General features: G+C 50.5%; 5 protein-coding genes, 1 long non-coding RNA gene and 1 pseudogene across 6 annotated transcripts; 4 read left to right on the top strand and 3 right to left on the bottom strand.

Moving 5' to 3' along the window:
- Positions 1-6509: 6509 nt before the first annotated feature.
- Positions 6510-7530, bottom strand: LOC101781320 (non-specific lipid-transfer protein-like protein At2g13820). The gene is made up of 3 exons (XM_004981407.3): positions 7075-7530; positions 6903-6977; positions 6510-6824 (listed from the first exon to the last, which is right to left on the bottom strand). Exons 1-3 carry the CDS (start codon positions 7397-7399, stop codon positions 6691-6693), a joined length of 534 nt encoding a protein of 177 aa, XP_004981464.1. The 5' UTR covers positions 7400-7530; the 3' UTR covers positions 6510-6690.
- Positions 7531-9040: 1510 nt separating this feature from the next.
- LOC101780916 (non-specific lipid transfer protein GPI-anchored 2) lies at positions 9041-10171 on the bottom strand. Its single transcript, XM_004981406.3, has 4 exons — positions 9768-10171; positions 9638-9664; positions 9499-9534; positions 9041-9410 (listed from the first exon to the last, which is right to left on the bottom strand). The coding sequence occupies exons 1-4, from the start codon at positions 10108-10110 to the stop codon at positions 9229-9231; spliced, it is 588 nt and encodes a 195-aa protein (XP_004981463.1). The 5' UTR covers positions 10111-10171; the 3' UTR covers positions 9041-9228.
- A 4637-nt stretch (positions 10172-14808) lies between these two features.
- LOC101780255 lies at positions 14809-17780 on the top strand. The gene is made up of 3 exons (XM_022829868.1): positions 14809-14848; positions 15975-16099; positions 16877-17780. The coding sequence occupies exons 2-3, from the start codon at positions 16049-16051 to the stop codon at positions 17414-17416; spliced, it is 591 nt and encodes a 196-aa protein (XP_022685603.1). The 5' UTR covers positions 14809-14848; positions 15975-16048; the 3' UTR covers positions 17417-17780.
- A 558-nt stretch (positions 17781-18338) lies between these two features.
- On the bottom strand, positions 18339-20372 carry LOC111255800. Its single transcript, XR_002675762.1, has 2 exons — positions 18768-20372; positions 18339-18620 (listed from the first exon to the last, which is right to left on the bottom strand). It is a non-coding gene; the product is annotated as an uncharacterized LOC111255800 (long non-coding RNA).
- A 272-nt stretch (positions 20373-20644) lies between these two features.
- Positions 20645-21594, top strand: LOC101779841 (non-specific lipid transfer protein GPI-anchored 2). The gene is made up of 3 exons (XM_004981403.1): positions 20645-20999; positions 21103-21201; positions 21293-21594. Exons 1-3 carry the CDS (start codon positions 20651-20653, stop codon positions 21409-21411), a joined length of 567 nt encoding a protein of 188 aa, XP_004981460.1. The 5' UTR covers positions 20645-20650; the 3' UTR covers positions 21412-21594.
- A 171-nt stretch (positions 21595-21765) lies between these two features.
- LOC101779450 (uncharacterized N-acetyltransferase p20) lies at positions 21766-22670 on the top strand. The gene has a single exon (XM_004981402.3). The coding sequence runs from the start codon at positions 21922-21924 to the stop codon at positions 22477-22479; it is 558 nt and encodes a 185-aa protein (XP_004981459.1). The 5' UTR covers positions 21766-21921; the 3' UTR covers positions 22480-22670.
- A 1020-nt stretch (positions 22671-23690) lies between these two features.
- On the top strand, positions 23691-24227 carry LOC106804504 (annotated as a pseudogene).
- Positions 24228-24756: the final 529 nt, after the last annotated feature.

Below are 24756 nucleotides of genomic sequence, written 5' to 3'. Positions count from 1 at the left end.
TGATATAGCAGAAGAGAAAAATGGGAGAAAGAGTTTCTATTGATATAGCAGAAAAAAATGGAGAAAGAGTTTCTATTGATATAGTAGAAGATATAGCAGAAGAGAAAAAATGGAGAAAGAGTTTCTATTGATATCGCAGAAGATATAGCAGAAGAGGTCAAGGTAGGAAAAAAATAGAGAAAGAGTTTCTATTGATGTAGCAGAAAAAATGGAGTGCTATTTTTTAACCAATATTTTTTAGGCTATAGGCAGAAAAGTTATGGAGTGCCATTTTTTTTAACAAACATTTTTTTGAATGAACCGTGATATGGCCTTGGGAAGCCACGGGCAGGAAAACGAGTTTCTATTATATCGAAAAAAAATGGACGGAGTGCTATTTTTTTAACCAACATTTTTTTAACGAACCACGCAAGATAGATAGCAGAAAAAACAAAAATACAATACTACGGTCGGGAGGTCATAGTCAGGAAAAAAAAATTCAATTGATATACCAGAAAAAATATAAGACTAGACCCTGGGAGTGTTATTTTTTTTGAACGAACCGCACGAGATAGTGCGAGTTTGATAGATAGTAGAAAAAATACAAGACTACGACCCTGAGAGGCTATAGGCAGGAAAAAGAGTTTCTATTGGTATACCAGAAAAAATACAAGACTACGGATCTGGAGGTCATAGGTAGGAAAAAGAAAAGGAAAGGAAAACAAAAGCTAGGCCACAACCCTAGGACATAAGCAGGAAAAAGAAAAAGAATGGAAAAAAAACTAGGCTTGTCCGGTTGGATTGGGACATCAACACGGGTAACCACTCAACTTGAAACCACCAAAATCCGACCGGTTAGATTGGGACATCAACGCGGCCGCACAACTCTACCGCAGCATCCACCAACAAGCTGAATCTCATATAGTCGCCGAAACCTCCAGGCGTGGCCCCGCAAAGATCGAAAAATCGAAAGAAACAGACCACACTGCATCGCACCGAGAAGGCCACTGCCATACGGGCCCCTTTGTCATCATGCCGCTGCAACATCACACTCCACCTGACGGAGTGATACCACCAGATTCGGGCAGGCTGCCTCGCAGTCGCCACCACGATCACACAAACGAGCGGGGGCCTCGCCACATCCGCTGTTGGACTCCACCACGCTCTCGTTGCCTCGAAGAGACACCGCGCGGCGGCCTCACCACGCCCGCCACAGTACTCATGTTAGAGATCCATTTCTATTGTCGCCATCAGAATGACGAGCAATGTTGCCTTGCTTCCAAGGTCTCCATCCAACCAAGCCGCCGCCGCCGCAGATCAACTTCGCCTCGTTGCTCCACCTGCACACATAGCCTCCGCCGTCGTGTCAGCAAACCAAAGTAGTCGCTTGCGCCGTCTTCTGATGATGTACTGCGCTGGAGTAGCCCAGCAAATTTGAGCAATCCGCCACAATCCGTTGCAAGTCTAGTCGTCCCACGATGCCGTTGCTACGAGCGCCATCTTTCGACGCACTCCCACACCGCATTGACAGTTGTCGAGCAACGCTAACCACCGCAGTCCGCTGCAAGCAGCCACCCCGACAAAACGCGACAACCCCTGGCCACCACCAGAACTGCGATCACCTCCACGTGAGCTCAGCAAACCTCGTCAAGCCTGCCATCCTTCACCATGCCACCTTGCCCCCGTCACCATCGGTTGTAGCCTCCCATGAGCAACACGTCACCACCAATACCACAAACCGAGTTGGGTCTCTAGATACGATGCCTCCAAGGAGGGGACGACGCCAGTGGCGCCACCGCCGCTCGTTCAAAATCTGGACAGGATTTTCACCCAGAGGACCCCGTGCAGCAGGGATGGAGCTCAAGATGACAGCCCCAACGAGGAGAACGATGCCCTAGGGCACCACCACCATCACTGCTGGCAAGATCGCCAGCAAAAGTTTTCGCCTGGAGCATCCCACCCCTTGCACTGCACGTACTCAGCTCGGCATTCCTGGATCACAGCCATGGGAGCCCATCAGCGGCGCTGTTGTAGCGCTGCTGCCGTGCCTCCTAGCATCGCGACGTCGTCGCTCGACCACCCTCGCCTCACGCCCGCACGCGCGGCCGCCATCGGGCCTGCGCGCCCCGGAAGCAGCACCTCCTTCCCCAGGTCCAGCAAGCTCGCTGCCCAGGCCACCCTATGCACGAGGCCCACAGCGCAAAAGGGGCGCCTCCTCCGCGCCCACACACAGGCGGGCCAGCGCGCTGCCATCGCTGGACCTGCCATGACCAGCGGCGCCGCGCCATGGACGAGGCCACCATGCACCGCCGTTTCCTTCCGCCGTTGGTTGGATCCACTAAAAGGCCGCGCGGATTCGACCAAAGAGGCACCGGAGCCCTGAGCCCTGACGGTACCCCATGGCCACGCGCGGTGCAACACTCGCCCATTGCCGGCCGTTGTCCCCCACGCCTGGAAGCAGCCTGTCGGCGGATCCGGCCGCGGGAACACCAGATCCGCACCCGCCAGCGTTGGCGCTGGATCCGGCTATCCTTGCCGGCGCCGCCACGGGCCGCCCCTCCAACGACCGAGGCGGTCACGCTTGCCTGGACGCGCAGGAGAAGAAAAGGCCGCCCCACCGCCGCCGTCCTTGCAGGCCGCTCGTACTGCCGACGGCCGGCTAGAGCGGCGGCGCGGCGAAGTGAAGGGAGAAGGGAGGGAATGGTAGGCGGAGGCGGCAGTCCGCCCGCCCGTGTCGCCCATGCAGGAGCGACGCAAGGGGCTGAGCTGTGTCACTATGCTAGCAATATAACAAGTGCCATTAGATTTGAAGAATATTTCGATACGATTTACATTTCCTTCATGAAATATGTTGTCATGAAACTTGAGGCACTGATACTCTCTAAGGATTTGCACGTATCACTTGAAGCAATCACGTATCACATAAAAGCTAATCACCGGTGATATGATCCTCCAGTGCTTTGCTGACTTATGTTGCCGTTCACTGTAAAATGACGGTCAGTCCTGCATTTCAGCGTGCAATCAACCTATGACCTGAACTGTAAATGCCAGTAGGCATTGCTGTGCCTGTAGCAAACTGGTGTGTCTCACCAGCAAACATCACAGAGCTGTCATTTTCTACAGGCTCATACATTGAAACATCAAAGATGAAGGCGGCAAGTTTGAGCATTTAGATCCGCAGTGTCTTTCCCCAATTCCCCTCCATTTCTGATGGGATGTCTGGCAGTAGTAAACTGTAACAGCCACGTTGTTGCAGCTGATGTTTTCATGCATCGAGAACCCGAAAGAGGAGGTAGAGACGTCTTTGCCGTCTAATAAACATCGGAAGCCTTCCTCACCTTAAGCACATCAGTCGGCCTGAAGTAGCCATCGAATTTTGCAAGTTGAGGCCCTCCGACTCCAAGTCCAAGCGGCGTGCACCCAGATTGCTGGAACATCTCGGCGCGGCAGATCCGCGGGCGGAGGAAATGCGCGCGACGGGGCTGCGCGGTGTCGTCCCGGGCGGCGCTGACCGCGGGCAGGGCGTACGCCATACGGCGCGGGAAGATGTCGGCCGGCGGCGGCAGCGGAGCGCAATGCGGCGAGCGGAGGCGCGCGGAAAATGGCGTAGTCGGGGCCTTATGCCGCGGATATGACGCTTGGGGAGGGTGGTGTGACGTCGCCGGCGCCGGCGATGCCAAGCCAAAGCGCGACGGCGCGAGAGCGCGCCAGGCCTGGATGCTCGGGGTGGACGGTATTTCAGCCCTAGAATATTTCTAACCGTTGGATCGGGAGGGTACGGCTACGATTCGATCTGCTGAGGAGGGAAGGGGCCGCCGCCGCTCAGATGGGCCAAGCGGAGGCCCAGTTAGTTGAGCCCATCCTTGTTCTGTTCAGGCCCGCGTTGGCGAATTCGGTCCACGTGGCCCTTGCGCTCGCCGTCGTCGCTTCTCCTTGGTTGGTGATCGAGTGATGAGTTGTTGGGCGTGGGTGCAGTTCCGACTTCCGAGTTCTGCTCTGGCTGCTCTGTAATCTCTCGTCGTACTTTTGCGGACTACAGAGACACCCAAGAGAGCTTTCTCTCACGAATCATGCATTTGGCAGTAACTGGTCTCTGCACTCACATATACGGAGTACTGCCAGATCCGCATTATGAAAAATCCTCAAGAGCTCCGGTTCCCGTACGTGCCTTCTCAATGTACTCGCTAACATAAAAATATACTAGAAGAGAAATGTTGTTCATGTGCAGCGATGTAACCCACACCATGTTATTACTCGTTTTCTGATTTCTCTGCTTATTGTTTTTCTCTTGCACATTCTTTGGATCAAGCTCAAATTCTACATACGCATGTAGTAGATGATCTGTAAGAAAAAAAAATATATGCCATCTAATCACCTGCAAATTAGTCGCCTACACTGGATGCCACCTATAGTGCTAGCATTGACATGTTAGCTTGCGTGACAACAAAAGTAAGACGAGCATCATCAATACAAAAATTCAGTTAAGTCTGAATCGCATTTTTCATATGCTAGACAAGGTGAAATAAACAAAATATGCAGTGGTATATCAATTAACGCAGTAAAAATGGCTAGTATTTGTTCACACGAAGCAGATGAGTGGAATGGGGGAATCGTCTTGCGATTCAGGCATGTGCCTCTGCTGGCACCTTCCTCTCGCGTGGTGGAAAGGGAGGAGGAAAAGGAGGATAGCATTTGGCGAAGAAATCGTAAGGCAAGATGACAGGCCCAATGGTCTCGTAGTCGCGGACACGCCCGAAAAACTGCAGGCTCTTGCTGCTCATGTTAAAGCTGCAGATGTAATCCTCGTCCTCCTCGAGACCCCTCGTGTTCGGCAGCAGGAGGCAGAGGGCACCATCCGGCATCAGAACGGGATACTGGGGCTCCGGCGGCTCCACGTCCCTCAGCTTGGCGTCCATGACGCCAACCTGCTTCCAGAGCTCGATCCAAGGGCAAGGGAAACCCTCGTCTTCCCTCCACTGCCGGCGATCCAGGTCCGGAGTCAACACATTCACCATCTCATCGCCGGGACGGCCGTCGCTGCAGACAAACTTGACGGTGTTTGGCTATCACGAGGATGACTTGAAGGCCAGCAAAGTCCATGAAAAACAGCCCAAAAGTTGCTCACAAGCCTAATTCTTATGAGCCATTGATTTCGGTTGGAATCAACGGTGGAGATCGCTTCTTGCAAGAGAAGGAAAGCGAAGAAGACCCTAGCCCCACTTCTCCCAGGTCCTGGACGCCATATTGGGAGAATGAGAGAGCAGAACACACACAACACAATCAAGAGAGGAGAGGAAGAAGAAGGGGAAGGAAATCTATCCAGATTTGGTGGCTTGGGATAGATCTGCCTCAAGCTTTCGAAGGCTCAAACATGCTTGAATTTGCGCCAAATTCGATGAGCTCGTTCTACACTTAGAGTACTTCGATCTGGTCAGTTGGTTCTGGTTTGAGGTTTGGTTCAGCAGAACATCAGATTTGGGAGTGGTTTTATCAGTTCAGGTGTCTGCAGTTTCAACACTGAGCAGTTTCGGTTGATGGTCAGTTTGGGTGGTGAAACGGTGTCCGATTGAGCTGAAACTTTGTTAGTGATTTGGGAACTCGTGAAACTAAAATCCTACCAAAATTTGTGTACAGTGGACCTGTAGTTTGTGAGATACGAACTGATTTGAAGGGGACAGGATATGTGTATTCTCTATTTGACATAGTCATACCTCTTGTTAGTGATTGTGGTTGCTGCTGCAAATGCCAAGTTACATTATGGTGAACGTGTTGCTGCTGATGTAATCCTCTAGAGGTACAAGAGAAGACTTCTTCTAACCGTTTGTTGATTTAATGGAATCTTGGAGTGGACAGGTTTTCCCGTGTAAATCATTATGTCTTTGAGCATGTGATTATTATTATTCCACTGCATATCTGTTCTCCTTATTGTTTATTACAAGATGAGGGATTAATTGGTATATTGGTGCTGCCATTTATCCCAACAGACGGAGCCCTCAGCGGCGCCCATGGTCCGGGTCACCTTGGTCATCTTCGCCTTCGTCGCCGGCTTCGATGGCCGATGCAATGGCTCCGGCGAGTCCGGGTAGTCAATCTGGAACTCATCCGGCATGTCGATGAAGACGGTGTCCACGGCGGAGCCGGTGGCAGCGTGCAGGTCGCTGCACGCGACACCTTGGGAGAGGTCGGTCCAGAAGGCCTTGCCTTCGCACGAGAACATCACGTCCGCCGAGAAGGGCTGAGCAAGCTCCGCCGGGAAGCGCTGGAGCTTCAGCTCCCACGGGCTGAAACGGGAGAGGCCCATGTTCCTGCAGCAGGAAATACGACGACATCCTTGAAACAAAAATTCTCTGACAGACAAATCTTTTTCCCTGCCCAGTGACAGCAACGGGCTTCTTTGGTAGCTACATCTATCTACTTTAAGGCTACAACTTATGAAATGAACAGCAAATCATAGCTTAGAGTTGATTCAAACCGAACAACATCAAACTCAATGCCGGTGAGGTAATGCAGAGGCGAAACTGAACTATTGCTGAAACAGAACCAACAAGGATATTCTTTATTGCGATAACCAGATACAAGCAATAGTACAAATGCGACGCCCAAAACTCAATGCAATGATCAACCAATTCACGGTACAATGACGCAACACATCCTGAACGGCAGTGAATCTCCAAACGCCGAGGGCAACAGGGGCTCGCTGAGCCGAGATGCTCAGACGGCATAGATGGCGACAGCCGCGAACGCGAGCGCCAGGCTCACCGCCCCCCGGATCGACGCGCCGCCGGATGTCGTCAGGTACGGCGACGTCGGCGTCGCCTTCGATCCGCCGCCGGTTCCTGCACCAGCTGTCCAGCTCCCGTGATGTAAGAAAGAGGCCGTGCGGATGTATCAGCTCAGTTAGTGGGCGACGGTGGATGTCTTACCTGCGCTCGCTGGCACGCCGCCGGACGACGGCGTGGTCGGCGTCGCGGCGCCCGGAGAGTTGCCACCGCCGGCAGCTGCAAGCAAAAGCAACGAACTCAGTTACAGTCTGCTTCAGCAAAGCAAGAACCACAGCTCGCATCACCCAGGGATTTCGTCGAGCAGAGCACTCACAGTTGCACTTGCTCGCCGGCGGGGTCTTGACGTTGCAGGCCTGGGGGAGCGCGAGCGCGCGCGTCTTGTCGATGGTGACGCCGCCGAGGGACGACGAGTCGCCGCTGAGCGCGGCGCAGAGGCACTGCGGGTTGGACTGCACGACGCTGGCGAGCTGCGAGCAGCACGACGACGGCGGCGCCGACACGTTGCCGCTGATGTAGTTGAGGCACGGGTACAGGCTGATCAGCGTCGTCGTGCACCCGGACGACTGCGCCGACGACGACGCCACCAGCGCCGCCGCCACGGCAGCCACGAGCAATAACGCTCCTGCTCTTGCCGCCATTTCTCTCTCCTCGGTCGCTCCGCTAACTAACACGAGGGCAGAGATGCCTCTTGAGTTCTTGGATTTGGTGGTGAAGCTGCTAATTGCTTGGTTAGTGATCGCTGTGTGCTTGTGCTCTTTGGATTTGTGTTGGTGAGGTTTTTATAGGACTGATTGGTTTGGAGGTTGGATGGGTTGGTTAACTTCGGTGAACGGCCATCAGCACATCACTCACCAAAGTGAACTTCTGAAATATAAAAAAAAAACTTTGGTGAGCGGCCGCTTCCCAATCTGTCAGGAAGTAATCTTTTTTTTCTTCGATTCGTGCAGAAGTGGTTGCAAAATTGGCAGTGCTTGATTCGGGGGTATCTGCTGAAAAATTGGTGAGCGGAATATCAACATGGTGTCGGTTCTTTGCCGTGTTAGGTGCTGCTAGCAACGGTGCGGAGTGTCACGATTAGTCTTGTTGGCTGCTGCTTGATGTGCTTTCGTTTCTGCTAGGAAGCAACGTGTGTCATCCTGAGTCCTGACCACCAAACCGCATATAGTTTCCTTCACAGATGTTTTTTTTCAAGAATACGTAGGAGAACTGCGTATCTTTGTATTAAGAAGAAAAATTACGGCCTTCTCAGGTTTTCTTCTCAGACGTTACTTCCTCCTAAGATAAAAAAGTATATCCTCTATTTAAATATATAAGTAGTTTAAAACAAACTAGTTAGTTAAAATGAAGACTTTGTTCTAAACATCTTTTTAAAAAAGTAGTGACCAACAGTCGGAATCTAGTTTACATTTGGAAGCAGCACAAAGTTAAATTGTGCAAATATTTCGAAATAAAGGGGAAATTAATTGATTGTAACCACGCAACTCGGTGCCATAATAAAAAGGGGAAAGTTTGGCTTGAACATGAGAATCATCTAAAATATTTCCCCACTGCGTATGCATAGCCATAAAGCAGAACAGCAAGGCTGCAGCATGTGTTTCTAAGCTGGAACTGTAATATAGAAACTTTTGCAAATGTGCACTGTCAATTAAGGACTTTTCCCCGTGTTTGGATTCGGCTAAGCTCTAGTTAAGTAGGAGTTGGCTGCTTGGCGCACAGGTGAAAGGTGACGTCCTACTTACTCGTATGGGCTATCCTAGGCTGCTAAGCCGCCAACCAGTTGACGTCTCTGCATCATTTCTTGTTGTTCAACTACCCCAATGACATTAGCAGATCCTTGCTACCTTCTTCTTGTTCTTTCCTCTTAGCTGACAGCATGCTTTTGATTCTGATAATGTTATTAAGCGTCTGCCGCAGATATCGACCTGTCTACGGTAAAACTTGCTGCATTTTCCAGATAGTAAAATGAGCAAGTTATTTTTATATGGACAATAAAGTGAATTGTTTAGATAGTAAAAAAATGATTTTTTAAAAAAAACTTCGTGCTCCAGATTTTTTTTAAAATAGTACCAATACATTTCATAGAAATTAGCTAGAGCCTTGCATGTTCTTTCTGCTTGGTCCCATCTGATATTTTTTCTGAAAAAAAAATCTGAAGATAGCAAGACGATAGGAAAACCGCATGCCAAAGGTGGCCAATGGACAGGGGTAGCGATCGACGGTAGTGTCTAGTGGTGATAGTAGTCCGTCTAGATATCATTAGTTGTATGGTTTGTTCTCGATAAACTGAAAAATATAACTTTTTTGCATGAAAAACATATTTCATTCTGAGTTCTAATAATGTCCCTATCCTGATATACAAAATTATGATTACACAACCAATTCGATTCCCCAAAAAGTAATCTCCGAGTAGTAGTCCCTTCTGAAACCACATAAACACAACACATGCATCCTACGATACACATCCTAATCAAACGAAAATGGATGCAGCTATCGACAGCACAATGGCGACAGCCGCCACGGGCACGTGAGAACTCCTCCATGCCGAGCTGGGCACCACCACCGGCCTCTGGCTGAATGGCGGCGAGTCCACCGCCGGCGACGTCGCCCCCGGAGACTCGGGCTCCTGTGAAGATTCCGGTGGAATCGGTGCTGCAAAAATATGTCGATCAGATCTGTCAGTGGAAATTCAGACGAAGGAACTTTGCATCTTTGATATGATGCGAGCAGAGATCCTTACGCAGAGGGGGCAGCGCCGGAGCAAATGCGACGGGGCCTGCAAGAAACAGAGTTCAGTTTTAAACTGTTGACTGCTCTCTTCAGTAATCTACACTGTCCTGAGTTTAAGTTTGTCTATTCAGATAAGGAAATGTAATTACCTGGAGCTGGGATTTGTGTTGCTGTGTCTGCAATCACCGAGATCAAAAAGACATTTGTCAGTGAGTAATCTTGATCGTTGAAGAAAGATTGTTTGCCTATGCGTGAGGCGATGAGTCTGCGGCAACCAACCTCTGCACTGCAGCGGGACGGACGTGGAGCTGCAGAGCTTGGGGAGGGAGATGGCGAGCGTGCGGTTGATGGGGAGGCTGAAGGGCACGTTCCCGGTGAGGATGAGGCAGGCGCAGTCGGCGCCCGTGCGCACCATCTCCGCCAGCGAGCCGCAGCACTGCTGCGTCGGCGACCCGCCGCCGTTGGTGCTCCCCGTCACGAAGTTGAGGCACGGCGTGAACGTCGTGATCAGCGACGCCGTGCACGATGTCGCCACCGCCTGCCCCGATGCCGGCGCCGCCGACATGGCCGCCGCCAGCAGCAGCAGCGCCGCCACCGCCGCCGCCATCCTGTCGCGCCTCATGGCGTGCGCTTTTGCCCTCGGGTGCGTAGCAAGTTTGGCACGTACTACGGGCTTTTGGAGGCAAAAGGATTTGGAGCAGTAACCTGCGATCGTGATGGTACATATATGGAGAAGGTTTGGAGTGGTAGATGAAGATCTGGTCAGGTTGGTTGCACGAACCGAGCTAATGTTGTGCATGAATCGTGATCTTGTCACTACTTGTCGATCCAAATGCTTCTGTTCTAGGTCAAGTAGGAATGGTTCGTGACCAAACGAGAACAGAAAGAGAACAGGACGCATTGCTACCACTAGCAGTAGAGTTTCTAGACGTGTGCTAACAACTCTACAAACCAAGTTCAGGCATGGAAAGGATTTGGCGAGGAGTTGACCAAACACAGCACACACATGTCAAAGCTCATCGGCGCTTTCTGACCGGCTTACGTGGCCTGCCACGACGTTTAGTGGAGGGCTAATGCGAGAAAGTTCAAGTAAAAATGGAGATGGACCCGCAAAATTTCTCATCGCGGTCGAAATTAGGAAACGAAATTTGGGGCTATATGCAAATATTGAGGGCTTAATTTGCAAATAATTAGACAGTGATGAATAGCGGGAACCAAACTTGGGCCATTTTGCGAAATTATGATCGCCACCGGATCCATCGGCCGGCATCGCCTTGGTCCGCCGTGGGCTTGCGCAGCCGCGCCCCATCGTCGTCTCCATCTCCACCCACCTGGCAACCTCCCCGCGAGAGCCGACCCCGCGCTAGGGCTTCGCGGGCTCCGAATTCCGCCGCTAATGCTGGGGCCAGGGCCTTCCGCTCCTGCGCTGGTGGCGGGGGCCGGAGAGGAGGAATGGTGTGCGTGGATGGGCCGCGCGCAGGTCAGGCGCCGGAAGGAGCATGGCGGGCCGCCGCCGATACGGAGAGGGGGCGGGCGCTCCTCATCTTCTCGCCGGTGCTATTTTGCTCTTGAGGGACGGCGGCGTAATCATCCCTCTTCTTTGGGTGCCTTGGAACGGGGATCGGGTTTGCTGCCGCATGGGCGGTGGATGAGGAGGAGGAGAGGAGGCGGCTGGTGGCTGCGGGTCGAGCTGGAGCCTAGCGCGAGCGGGCTCCGGCATCCATGGTACTGACTTACTATTGAGCAGTTCGTTTGTGATCGTCTGTTTCACATTGTGAATCGTTTCACATTGTTGGGTGTCATTGCTTGCAGGCTGTCTGCCATGGAATGCCTGGATGACCTGGGAGGAGATTGGCACCACCAAATGGTGATCTTGCCTCGATTAACGGAGGAACTTTATGAGGTTAGTGTGGAACTGAGACTGAGATTAGTACTGTAGTTGTTTTTTTGGCATCGTTTGGGCATTTGCATGGTATTGGTTTCTTCCTAAATCTCGAGAGGTGAAAAAGAATGTGCAGCGTTGAGCCTCCGCGTTCTATAGTCACTGGTCGGTAGTTGGAACTGTAACATGAGGGGACCAGAGTAACTTTTCCAGTTGTCAACAAAGAGGCGAAATGCTTTGTTTTCATGTACAACAGAGAGTGCTGTGATGTGAGAGCCAACATGCTTGAAGTCAAGAGAACCTCACGAGAAGGAGAACTTCTGGAATGAGCAATTATGCAAACAAAACACACAATATTGACCTTTTCATAAGAAACAGGCAATTTAGAAACCATATCTTACCTTGGTATCTAAGACCTCTTGACGACTTACTTTTACGTGGGAGGTTATAGGCTTGATTGTAATAATAGAACCAGAAGAATTGTGGGCAATTTGTTAGGACTGAAATGCCAACTGAGGGGGGAGTGGGGGCAGAGGTAGATGGGGTAAAATAGCCAGCTTGATGGACATGGCAGTCTGGTAGTGATCGCAGACAAGCAAAGATGTCATGCCATCTGTAGTGGTGATTTAGAGGAGGAAGAGTAGAATGATTAGGGAGAAGTTAATATTGGGGCTGTTTCAATTTCTCACTGAGATGAACATGGGAAACATTGTGGGTGGTGGCACCATACAGCTTTGAAGAAGTCGGTTGCAGTTAATTTCCAATAAGGGTTTTCTTCATGGCAATGAAGGATTAGAGTAAATCAGTAACAAATCACTTAAATTGAGGTGTGTCCTGTAGTGTTGGTCGTAGGAGTTTAGGTGAGCCAGAGGAGGGCAATAATAAGAGGTCTAGTGAGGCCGAAGTCAGCAGAAGTGTCACTCTGATGGAATGAGGACAAGTTCATAGGTGAATAAGGAAGGGTATTATCTGTCAGCATGAACTAGCAAACGTTCGTCTATTAAGGATTGGTGACAGATTGTCTGCCTGGGGAGTCGAGAGGACTTTTTTTTTGGAACAAACTCGGGGGGGGGGGGGGGGACCACCTACTTATGTATTGATCGAAGGCGTGAGCACACCAAGAAACAGTTACACCCTGGCATACCAGGGGGAAACAGAGGGCGGCAGCAGGAGAGGCCACAAAACAGAGGGATTCGAGAGGACTTCAATCTTCTGTTGAATCCCACTTGCTATGTTTTACTTGAATGTAAAAATAAATAATTAAAAATGGTGAACATCTTGAAAGGTTTATGAGATTTAGTAAAGGTATTTTTTAGATGAGTAAGATACACTAGTGGTCCTTAAACTTTTCCTGCAGACACCTAGGTCCCTAAACTCTTAAAATGCATATCTGGCTCCCTAAACTTGTTAATTGTGGCATTTAAGGTCCAAATCACCGTAATTAGCACAAACTTAGTGTATGTGACATGCAAACGTGTCTCCTAATATACACTGTGCACGATATTTGAGCATGTAGTAGAGGCAGAGCTTGGGGACATCTCAGGCTCCACACAAGAGTGCCACATATCCAATTCGTTGCTGATAGGGCGATTTGAACCTCAAGTGACACAGTTAACATGTATCTATATGTGCACTTTAAGAGTACAAGGACCTATATGACACCATGGGACAAGTTTAAGGTCTGTTGGTACATTTTACTCTTCTTAGATGTTTTGTAACTGAACGGCATCCAGTTAGCAGCTTCCTTTGGAACTTTCTCCGATATAAAGAGGATTAGCTTTAGGTGGATAAAACCGTAAAATAATGGACTTTCATGTGTTTTGAATTGCAAAATTTGACTTCAAGTTGGATGATTAAGCAGAAGTGCTAATTTGTTACCAAAGGATTCTTACAAGCTACAAGTAAGTGAAGAGTTTGTTGTTTCACTGAACCTCAAACACACACATGTTCAAATAACTAGCTAGATGTGTCTTAGGTGAATTGTGTCATGTGGCATGGTCACCCAAGGTTCAAAAATAGACTTGCATTTGCTTTACCTTGGCATGTAATTAATGATTGCACAATCCAGCTCACAATTGAATGGTATGACGTCTTGTTCACACAGCAAGCATATCTGGAGTTCTTGACCTTTGTTGAATTCATTAGATATGGTGGCTACAAATACTAATTTACAGATTTACATGAAACAGAATGGCAACATTGAGTTCCCTTGTAATATTACCTATAACGTACTCACATAGCACCAATATAACACAGCTAAAGGTAAATAGAAATAATGTTATATGCCATTAGAATACAAAGTTTAATGATAGAAGAACAACTATTAAACAGAGTATGTACATTGTAATCTACACTTATATATGGCAATCCAAAAGTTTACTTAAGAATATTAGACAAGTTGACTGGAAATTTATACAGTCAATATGTCCCATCTTTCTGGCTCGGTAAAATCTGATACTCCTATTTCATATTTTTGAAAGTAAACCAACTGCATACCATGTACTTAATTCATCATATACACTTCAGTTCATTTTCACATTGTTGGATACTATAAATGGACAATTATCACTACGGCGCGGTTTAGCAATGTAGATTGGAGATGCCATTATTATTCTTATTTTATTACTTTCCGTTTGTCGTATGCGTATCTGCTACCTCTAGCATTTAGTCAATCGTATCGTAAAGAGGCTTCTCTTGCCAGCGTCATTCTACCTGTTGCATTTAGATACTGATGACATGACGGTGTTCTACACATACCATTTATATACTGATGATATGATAGTGTTCTGTACGATTTATATACTGATGACACGATAGTGTTCTTGAGCATTAAGGAACGAATCTGCATTAAATTGTTGGGATTTTATTTGAGAAGGTGAACGTTACTGCTCCTAGGCCATCACAGGCTATATATACGCGTCCACACCAGAGCCCCCTCGTCTAGTCCGCCCCATAATCTCCGCGCCGCCTCTTCACCAGTAGCGGTATTTGCTTTCTTAACCTTCTTTTGCATGTCTTGGATATCTTCTGCTCCGATGTTTGTGGCTATTGTTGCATATAGTGGTCATGTACTCGTGTTTGCTTGGAATCCTAGAGCCGGCTGCCTGACCCAGGCAACAACACCAACCGCAAGTCACTGAAATCCAACCAACGCCTGGATTTGCTGCCTGAGTCAGGCAGAGTGGCTGGGGCCGGAACCAAACATGCCCATCATGCATAGCTTGGCCGTGTTTTCGATTATTTTCTAAACTCCGTATGATCCTTATGATAGGATAACTCCCATACTTCAATATTCCGTTCTGTATTTAGAGTCTTTAGATGCATCTCTTTTTTCATACCACTTCTCTCTCCATATATTTTTTTTTATTATTATACCATATGATGTTTCTTTTCTTTTCTGCATGCTCGTGATAAGCAGCTCTAAGATGTTGAGCTTCATGGGCTGGATTTGAAGCTGTTACCCTATCATTGTCTCAAGGTGAGGATGCTCTTATCTCTCTTTAAGATATTTGTACTTTATACATAGACCATGGGCTGGTGATGGATTGATGGGTAAAAATGGGAAGAATGATTTATTTCTGACCCTATAGCAGATATGGGGAAAATCTGCTTGGGATATGTTTTCTAAACGATGATTAGTGTGTGGTATGTTGCATATTCATACTATGGAATTTTACGAGACATGGGTCAAGATACGGGGTGTGCAATATATACTCTATTTGAATCCAGTAGCCAATAAATTAAAAGGTTGGAGTGTATGTTCTATAAAACGTGAAGTAGCTGTGAAATGTTAATAACCTTTACTATAGATTTTGATTTACCAATCTTTGACTCGTTGTAATGTGAATTTGTGAAGTGCATGCGGTTTAAGCTGTTAATTGTCACTAATCTAACATATTATGAGACTGTCACTTTCATCGGTAATGTTCTGTATTTTCTTTACGTGTGTACTATCCATTAGTTGATCTGTGACCGCTTTGAATCTGACCTGTATAACCTGAGTCCATGTCCTGAGTGACCTGTAGTCACATTCCTGGAAGGAATTGAAGTACCAAACTGTTTGTTGAGAATTTCCTGAACTACAAATAGGCCCTGATCTGATGTCGATCTTATATCAGCATGGGATTTAATCAGACACTGTTGTAGAATTTCCTAATGATGGTAACTTTTGTACAAGAAAAACAGAGGATAAAATCCAGGACCTGATCCAAGTGTCCTTATGTGAATCGTGAATAGATTTGACTGGTGAGACTATAATGGATCTAGGTGCATGCACAAGACAAATAGACATTACTACTGATGGTCAGTGGTCACCTACATACTACGATCATGAATTCTGTTAATTGTCTCAGTAGATTTTGTTGAGGAAACTTAAGTAGAGCTTTAGTGGAAATCATCTCTACAGAAAGCATCAAATATATTCATATAACTGACTTGATCAGAGTTTTTGGAAAGCTTTCTTTTTTGTGGTTTGTATTGGGATTTTCGTTATGCATGGAAGGATTTTTGGTCTCTAGCTACTTAATCATTCATTGATGTCTTAGTTTTCACCTCTTATTCAATAAGGACCCTTGATGGATTTCATGGATATTGAAATGTAACAGTAGCTGCTTGGTGGCATTTAGATCCAGGGAACACAGCAAAGGCATATGAGTGCTCTGCTCCTGCAATACTGAATATGTCCGCAGAATATAATGGTTCGTCTGAGATGGGTGTTGGTCAGCAAAAGGTAAGAAGATAATGGTTCATCAACCTTTTTTTTTTTAATCTTGAAAAGGACGAAGCCAAATACATTTGGACTATAGGCATAATGCAATACTTTTCTGAATGTCCATTTTTTTTTACTGAGTTAATGCCATGTTTCTTACACAATTACCCCGATCCTGATAAACCATAGTATGTCCTATTTTCTCATCATTTGAGATGATTATTAAGTTCTTTAAATGAATGTTTAGTTCAAGTTAATTATGAAGTAACTACCTTTAATGACTACATGTTATCTTTGACTTGATTCTTGCATTGTGTGCAATAGTAGCATGTAAGTTCACTAATTTTTTCTTAAATTCAATTTGTGTGAGCTTCTCTCAGTATTAGATGTATGTAAGGCTGAGTTGTGATAGAAGGATGTATATATTATTATATGTAACCTTACTTTAGCACAAACTCGAATTTGAAATTGCAGAAATCTCATACTGATTCTTCCAAATTATTGCAAACTTGGAGACATAAGTGTTGGCGTCTCCATGTGGCATTAACTGTTTTATAAAATGTATGGTTAGACTTATTGATGTTTTTACTCCGTCTTTGCATCACCCTTTTCTTTTAGCTGTGACATGACTTGCCGGTAACATATAAGATAAAGGGACAACCTCCAGTAATATCCTGCTACGAATACTACTTTCAAAAGTTAATATCATGAGTAGGAGTATTAGTTGGAGGTTCTATCTGTCAAAGCAATGTAAATAATCCTTCAATGTTTGTTAATTTTCTCATTTTTCAAATGTAGGCTGTTCGCCGGAGGCATCTTCCACGAGGTCCTAATGGGCGCTTTATCACCACAAAGGGCAACCAGGCAGCAACCAATGGAAATAGCGAGGTTCATAGCAGTACACCTGCAATAGGCTTCTATTGCCCCTTTGTCGCAACTAATGAAGGCCGGGGAAACGTCGGTGAAGTCATCCATTTTCCCTTGGTCGCAACCAATGTAGGTGAGGTCGCCTATGGCAGTGAGGTGCCAAGCAACCCCGCAGGAGACTTCTGTTGGCCCGTTGTAGCGACCAACGATGATGAGGAGAACATCGGCAAGGTTGCTTACAATAGCATCCTGAACCTTGAATCGCCTGATCCCACCACACTACTCAGGATCATGATGGGGAACAAGTACAGCACCAACAAAGTCTCGGAGCAATTCCAGAATGTGGCGCGCCTCCAGGCTCCTGACTTTGCCACCCTCCTGACCGTCATGAATAATGCTGGCTATGGTGAGACCGCAGACGACGGCCACTATGATGTGGACAAAGTAATGACGAATTTAGAAGGGTGGTAACCAGCGACAGGTCGTGGTTAGGCCGGCCTGCCCCTGCCATGATGCCATCATTGTATGTAGGCTTGCTTAGTTATCTGGTTGATGGCTATCTGTATGTTTTCTTTTGCTCGTGTTCTGACTCCAGATTGCCAGATTGTCTGGTGGTCAGCTCAGAAGGTTCCTGATTCTGAAGTTGTTTGGTTAGTAATAAGTCTATGCACTAAGCTAGCTCCCAAGTTCGAGTTCAAATGGACTGGATCTAAGTGTCTATTTCTTCTTAGGTTGGTCGAGTTTTCTTAGTAACACCATATACCGAATTGGAGCAAATGGTTGTATGGACCTGGTTTTCGTATGGTACTAAATATTGGATTTTATTAATTTGGTAGCCATGTGGATTTGCGATTTTATTATGCGTCAAAATTTTTGCCTGTAAGAAAGTGCGAATGCTTCCAATAATTTGCAGAATTATGGAGTCTTTGTTGCAGGGACGCATGAGCATGGACGGACCGCACAGACCTGCATATTCTTGTGAATTACCTGATCCTGTCAGATGCTGGTGTGAGAACTCGCACGAATTAGACTGGATTCTATTTTTTAGCTGAATTTGAATGGATTCTGAGTTCTGACCGAGTTGCATAGTGGATTTGTTTCGTACTTTTGTGTTTCACAAAATAGCTAGCACATAAATTCGCATTAAACGATGCACCACGATCAAAACATAGGCACATGAAGTCTACGGTAAATTGAATAGAGGAGTCTCAAACATCCATGCTAGAATCGAAACGTTCTCAGAAGCAAGCTTGGCCGTAGTGATAATTTTATAATGATCGGGAAAAACGAGAGCCATCCATCTTATCTAACGGTAGAAACAAAATAAAGGACGTAACTTCGAGTACCTAAAAAGAAAAGAAGTACCAAGGACTACCAAATTGGTAGGACCAAGTAAAAAAATAACCCTTAAATTTAATTTTTTTTTAATTATTTTTTCAGTCAGATAGTGGACAAAAATCACAGACAAAAGTACCAACAAAGTACCAGTGGGTACACTTTTAAACCAACACATAGAGCTAATGTATAAGCAAACACACTCATTCTACTTTGGCACGTCAACCCAACTAGGAAGAAAATCTAGGCAACAGAAGGTCCGGATCCAGCGGAGACGACGGGCTCCTGCTGTCTTGTTGCCTTTCATCAGCATGCTCCCTGACTCATAATCGATCCCTTGCTGTAGAACAAAACAATCATCCAGGATTTAGACATATATGATACGAGTGTGTAGCTATGACTGCATGTTATGTAGCTGACACATAAGGACAAGCATGATTTCACAGATCAAATGAAGCACAGTGTGGTAGTAGAAGTGTAGAACAACCTTACTCCCTGCCAGTGAAGCCGGCCCTGCTGCAGGAGGAAGGTGTTCCTCGAGCTTCGTCCTGCCTGAACCATGCTCCCTTCGGAAGAAATCGGAAGGGAAGATAACTGGATCACAGAAAGGGTAGTCGTGAACAAGCCCGTGGCATAGGAGCCTCTTGTTAAGCACGTCGACGCTGCAGACGTGACCCACCAAAGGATCTCCACGGGATCGTCGTCCGCGATAGGCAATCATCACGACGAAGAGGGCGCCGTCCGCCGTGAGGACAGGGTAGTAGGGTACTCCGGCGCCTCGTCCGGCAACCCCGCCTCCCTGAAGCCGTCGAACCCCCAGAGCTCTCTGGCAGAAACCTCCCACTCTTTCTTCCACCGCTCCCCAGGCAATTCCAGGGTCCACATCGTCAGCACGTCGTCGGCGACTTGCTCGGCTTGATCGATGCAGACGAACCAGATGGACTCCCCGACGCGGGCCATGGTCCGGGTCAGCGTCGTCCGCTCGTCCCTCACCTTCAGCATCTGCCCCAGGTCAAGCTGGCACTCGCGCGGCAGCTCGATGAAGCCGAAGTCCACGGCGGCGGGGTCGCCGTCGCTGGTGGCGGCGCGCAGGTCGAAGTGCACGAGGCCTTGCGTGACATCGCCCCAGAAACCCTTGCCATGGAGAGGGAAGGCCGCGTCCGCGATGAATGGATCGCGGACCTCCCGCGCGGGAAGCACCTCCCCTTTACCCGCCACGGGCACGCCGTGTCATCCGCCGCCCCCGCTGCCGGAGAGAACACGCAGAGAACGGGCGGCAGGCCGACGAACTGGAGCATCGGCCCAGGAGGCGACTTTTGAGCCATGAAGAGCAGCTCGCAGGCGCCGCCGCCGCCGGCGCGTTGGGGACGGACTTGTACGCATTGGAGGCTTCGTAGAGATCTGTCAGGTAGTTCATCATGGAGAGCGACGCGTCGACGTCGTCGTAGACGAGGAAGTAGGCGAGGTCGCGGCCGCACTCGAGGTGGAAGATGACCACGACGACGAAGAGGCCCTGCTCGGCCAGCACGATGCGGCCCACGGCATACATCTTGCGGCGGTCGCCAAGCTCATGACGCACCGACGAGTTGAGTGCTCGAAGCGCCTCGTCGCTCACGCGCGCGGACGGCCAGGGAGGAGGTGAGGAGCGGGGCGTCGCCGAGGCGCATGTAGAGCGTGAGCCCTTCCACCGCCTCCTGGCCGTGGTTTCCGCATCCGTAAGCCTTCTTGCTCGCGCACTCGATCCTAGTTCACCCTTGACCTGGATCGCCGGTAAGTTGCTCCACGGTGCCGTTCAGCACGTAGATAGGAGCGGAACGCCGGGGCGCAGCCATGGCTGACGCGCAGGGCTGGTGCCTGGTGGAGGAAGGGGAAAGTGAAGGGGAAGGGGAAGATCGACGTCGTTGACGTGACGTCATAAAAGAGCACTAAAGCCACCGGCATCCGCGACGATATTCTCTCGACGACGTCGACAACCTTAACGCCGCATCAAAGAGATCGTCGACATCATAAGTTGGTTGCACGAACCCAGCTAATGTTAAATCCAGCTGCTTGTTGATCAAGATGCTTCTGTTTTAGGTCAGGTAGGAGAATGGTTCGTCACCAAACGAAGGAGCAGTGCGCATTGCTACTTTGCAGAGTTTCTAGTCGAGTGCTAAGTAACTCTACAAAACCAAGTTCAATCACGAAAGGATTTGGTGAGAAGTTGACCAAACACAACACGCACAGGTCCAAGCTCACCGGTACGGTGCTTCTGCTTCCTAACCAGCAGCTTACGTGGCCAACCAGCTCACAGGGCATCCAACTCAACAAGATTGTTGCTATAAATTAAATCAGAAAAACTTCGATGGCCACCTGTCAATCGAAGCCAAAATGGGGCCAGGCTACGCCGCCGCCGTGCGCGGCCTGGGCATCGCCGTGGCGGCCGCGCTCCTCCTATCGTGCCAGTGCGCGGCGGCGCAACCGTCGGCGGGCTCCGGCTGCATGCCGGAGCTGGTCCGCCTGTCGCCGTGCATGGACTACCTGTCGGGCAACGCCACGACGCCCGACGGGCCGTCGTGCTGCTCGGCGCTGTTGGGCACGCTGACGTCGAGCCCGGGGTGCCTCTGCATGGTGCTCGGCGGCACGGCCGCGTCGCTCGGCGTCGCCGTCGACGGCGCCCGCGCGGCGCAGCTGCTCGGGGCGTGCAAGGTCCAGGCCCCACCTGCCAGCCAGTGCAACGGTAAGTGTGCGCTTATCCAGATTAGCAGATTGACAGAGTACGAGGCGATGGCAAACTGATGATTGGGATCGACACGAGTTGAACATGTCGCGCGTTTGTGCAGCCGTGGGAGCTCCAACGTCGTCTCCGGCGGCGCCGAGGACAACGACACCGGGGGTTCCGGCCGCGGCGGCGCCGTCAGACGCCAACGCGAACCCTGCAGGTGCAAAAGTAACCGTACATAGTTCAGGTTCAGAAACTAGCATTTACTAATCACGCCATCATTTTGTATCTCTGAATGTCTGGCGCTGTAGGTACTGGATCGAAGTCTACACCAGCATCCACCCTGCCATACTCTGACGGAAGCACAGGCAAGCCTGGAGCGATCTTCATCTTCGCCGCCGCAGCACTGGCGTTTCTCCATCGTTTCTGAGATGCTGCGAGAGCTTCCTGTGTTCGTCACGGACGAACGATCGTTTCACACGAGCAGCTTGTACAGTTTGCGGTGTTGATTGCTTCATGATTCAGAGGGATGGAGCATCATTTGATCCTTTTTGAACATAAAGCATCATTTGATGCATTTCAGAGTTCAGAATCAGAGGCTGCGTATTTTGAATCATGATGCGTTGGATTTTGTTTTCCCCGAAATCTGAACAAGTTGCAAAAGTTGAAATCTGAGTTAGTCAGGTTTACCGTTGGACTTCCGTAGATGCCCACACCCGACATGGACACCTCCACACCTCCTTCCTCCCGCCTTCGGCCTTCCAAGAAAGCGATAGTCTAATCTACACCAAGCTTGGTGGCCAAGATTCTCCCTCTCTCTAGTCAAAGTCAAACCAAGTCGGCTCTTGCTCTGCCTCATCCACTGGAAGTATAAGAACAGCCGAACAGAGGCCACTGCTGCTACATCGAGACATCAAAGCGGCAAGAACACAGATCAGCAATGGAGGAAGCCAAGCCCGCGACGGCGAAGGCGCCCGTGGAGGTGACGCTCCGGAAGTTCGAGCTGTCCGACGTGGACGCCATGATGGCGTGGGCGTCGGACCCGCAGGTGGCCGCCGTCTGCCGGTGGGACCCCTACGAGTCCACGGAGCCCCTGCTCGCCTTCATCCGCGACGTCGTGCTCCCGCACCCGTGGTTCCGCGCCATCTGTGTCGCCGGCGGCGGGGACGAGGAGCCCCGCCCCGTGGGCGCGGTGTCCGTGTCGCCGACGGGGGACCCGTGCCGCGCCGAGCTCGGCTACGTGCTGGCGCGCGCGCACTGGGGCCGCGGCGTGGCGACGGCAGCCGTGAAGCGGACGGTGGCCGCGGTGTTCGGCGAGGTGCCGGGGCTGGAGCGCGTGGAGGCGCTGGTGGACGTGAACAACACGGCGTCGCAGCGCGTGCTGGAGAAGGCCGGGTTCACGCGGGAGGCCGTGCTCCGCAAGTACGGCGTCGTCAAGGGCGTCGTCCGGGACATGGTCATCTTCAGCTTCATCAACACCGATCCGGTGCCCGAGTGACTCGCACAAACAACGCGTTGATGCGAATCTGTTGTTGAATAAGTACATTTATAGTTTGTAAATCGGTGTCTGTATCGAATCTCCTCTGATTTTGGGTCTTCGTTGGCATTTCTTGGATGGAAACTCCATTGATCTTACATCTGTACAATAGATCCATTGACGAGGAGATCGTAATTCAGATTGAAGCTGAACCATGGCGAGGTCGCCAATACGGAGGTTTCTACACCTCATCGACGATCACCACCGCGCCCACACGGCCACACGCTACGAAAGATCGACACGACGCCCTTCTTCGCGGCGGGTGCCTCGCCAGGTCGTCATCCACTCGTCCCCGCCCTCTCTGCTCCTCGGACGCGGCGGCGAACGCGAGGCAGCCAGCACCGTGGAGGGGATTGCGGCGCAGCTGCACGAGCGCAATCGCTGGATGATGCCTACGTCCCCGCCTTTTCGATCCCCGCCCTGTGCTGCGCTGGCGGTGGGGGCGATGCCTTCCCCGTCGGCGTCCTCAGGCATCTCGATGCTGGCGTCCTGCCGTCCTCCGCGGCTCCACCGAAGCTGGTGAAGACCCTGGGCCGCCATCACTCTGAACCAGTTATTATCCCTTAAATGAGGCCGCGGCGGAAGCCTCCGGGCTTGGCGTCCACGTCGGCGGTGGCCGCCGGCGATCCGAGAAGGGGCGCCGGAGGGTGGACTGAGGCGAAAACATTTTGCAAATCAGCCCCTAATTTGGATCGCAAAAATTCTCCGTGATCCATATATTTACAAGAAAATCTCTTATTTGGATCGCGATTATTCTCCGCGATCCAAATATCTACACAAAATTACCTGATTTGGATCGCGATTATTCTCCGCGATCCAAATATTTGCACGTTGATCCCTGCTTTCGGCTGCTCTCCCATGACCCTAGCCGCCCTTCCCGTCCACCGCCGCCCGCCGCGCGACATGGACTTGGCGGAGAACCGCAACCGATGGTGCAATCGGATAGTGCGGTCGTGCTTTCCGCTCGTCGTGCCTTTTTTTTCGAATAACTCTCGTCGACGTCGTGGCTTTCGCCGTCCTCATCCTCCCTCCCTCGCGAGGTCGGCGGCGGCTATGGGCCCCACCCCCCTGACACCTCCGGTGGCACACCTCGAGTCCTCGCACGGCCAAAGCATCACCCAGTTCTTCCCCCTCGGACGCGGTGTCGAGAAGGTCGTCGGAGTCAATGACTACCGCCGCACCATCATCTACTTCACCCGCACAGCGGCCGTGCGCGCCGGTGGGACCCCTACGGGTCCACGGAGCCGCTGCTCGCCTTCATCCGCGACGTCGTGCTCCCGCACCCGTGGTTCCGCGCCATCTGCCTCCACGACGGACACCCCGTGGCGCGGTGTCCGTGTCGCGAGGGGGTCCCGTGCCGCGCGGAGCTCGGCTACGTGCTGGCGCACGCACATTGGGGCCGCGGCGTGGCGACGGCCGCCGCGAAGCGGACGGTGGCCGCGGTGTTCGGCGAGGTGGAGGGGCTGGAGCGCGTGGAGGCGCTGGTGGACCTAGCCAACCCGGCTTCGCAGCGCGTGCTCGAGAAGGCCGTGCTCCGCAAGTACGGCGTCGTCCGGGACATGATCACGTTCAGCTTCTTTACACCGACCCAGTGCCCGAGTGACTCGCATTGATGCAAATCGGTGTCTGTATCGAGTCTCCTGTGATTTGGGATGTTCATTGGAATTACTTGGATGGAAGCGTCAACAGAAGGGAGGATAAAGAACAAACCCGTCTTATGTTAGCATCATCCATTGATCTTACGTCTGTTGTCTGTACGATAGATACATCATACATTGACGAGGAGATCAAAATTCAGATTGAAGTTGAACGATGGCGAGGTCGCCAATCCGGAGGTTCCTCCACCTCCTCATCGACGATCACCACCGCGCCCACACGCTGCGCAAGATCGACACGACGCCCTTCTTCGCGGCGGGCGCGTGCCCCCAACTGGGATCGGTGACGCCGGCGGGCGGCGGCTATGCGCCCCACCCCGCTGCCGTCCCCGGTGGCACGCTTCGAGTCCTCGCCCTCGCCCGGCCACAGCAGCACCACCCAGTTCTTCCCCCTCGGCCGCGGCGTCGAGAAGGTCGTCGGAGTCAACGAGCACCGCCGCACCTTCATCTGCGACACGCGCACAGCGGCCATGCGTGCCGGGCCCGACCTGGGCCACGACAAGAGTCTGGAGGCGCAGCCCTCCTGGGCCGAGGTCGGCGGCAAGCTCTGCCTCCTCGGAAGCCCCGGCTTCCACGGCCCGCC

The sequence above is a fragment of the Setaria italica genome, chromosome IX (genome assembly GCF_000263155.2).
Source record: "Setaria italica strain Yugu1 chromosome IX, Setaria_italica_v2.0, whole genome shotgun sequence".
In the NCBI taxonomy this organism is placed as follows: domain Eukaryota; kingdom Viridiplantae; phylum Streptophyta; class Magnoliopsida; order Poales; family Poaceae; genus Setaria; species Setaria italica.
This window is presented reverse-complemented; position numbering and strand designations above follow the sequence as displayed.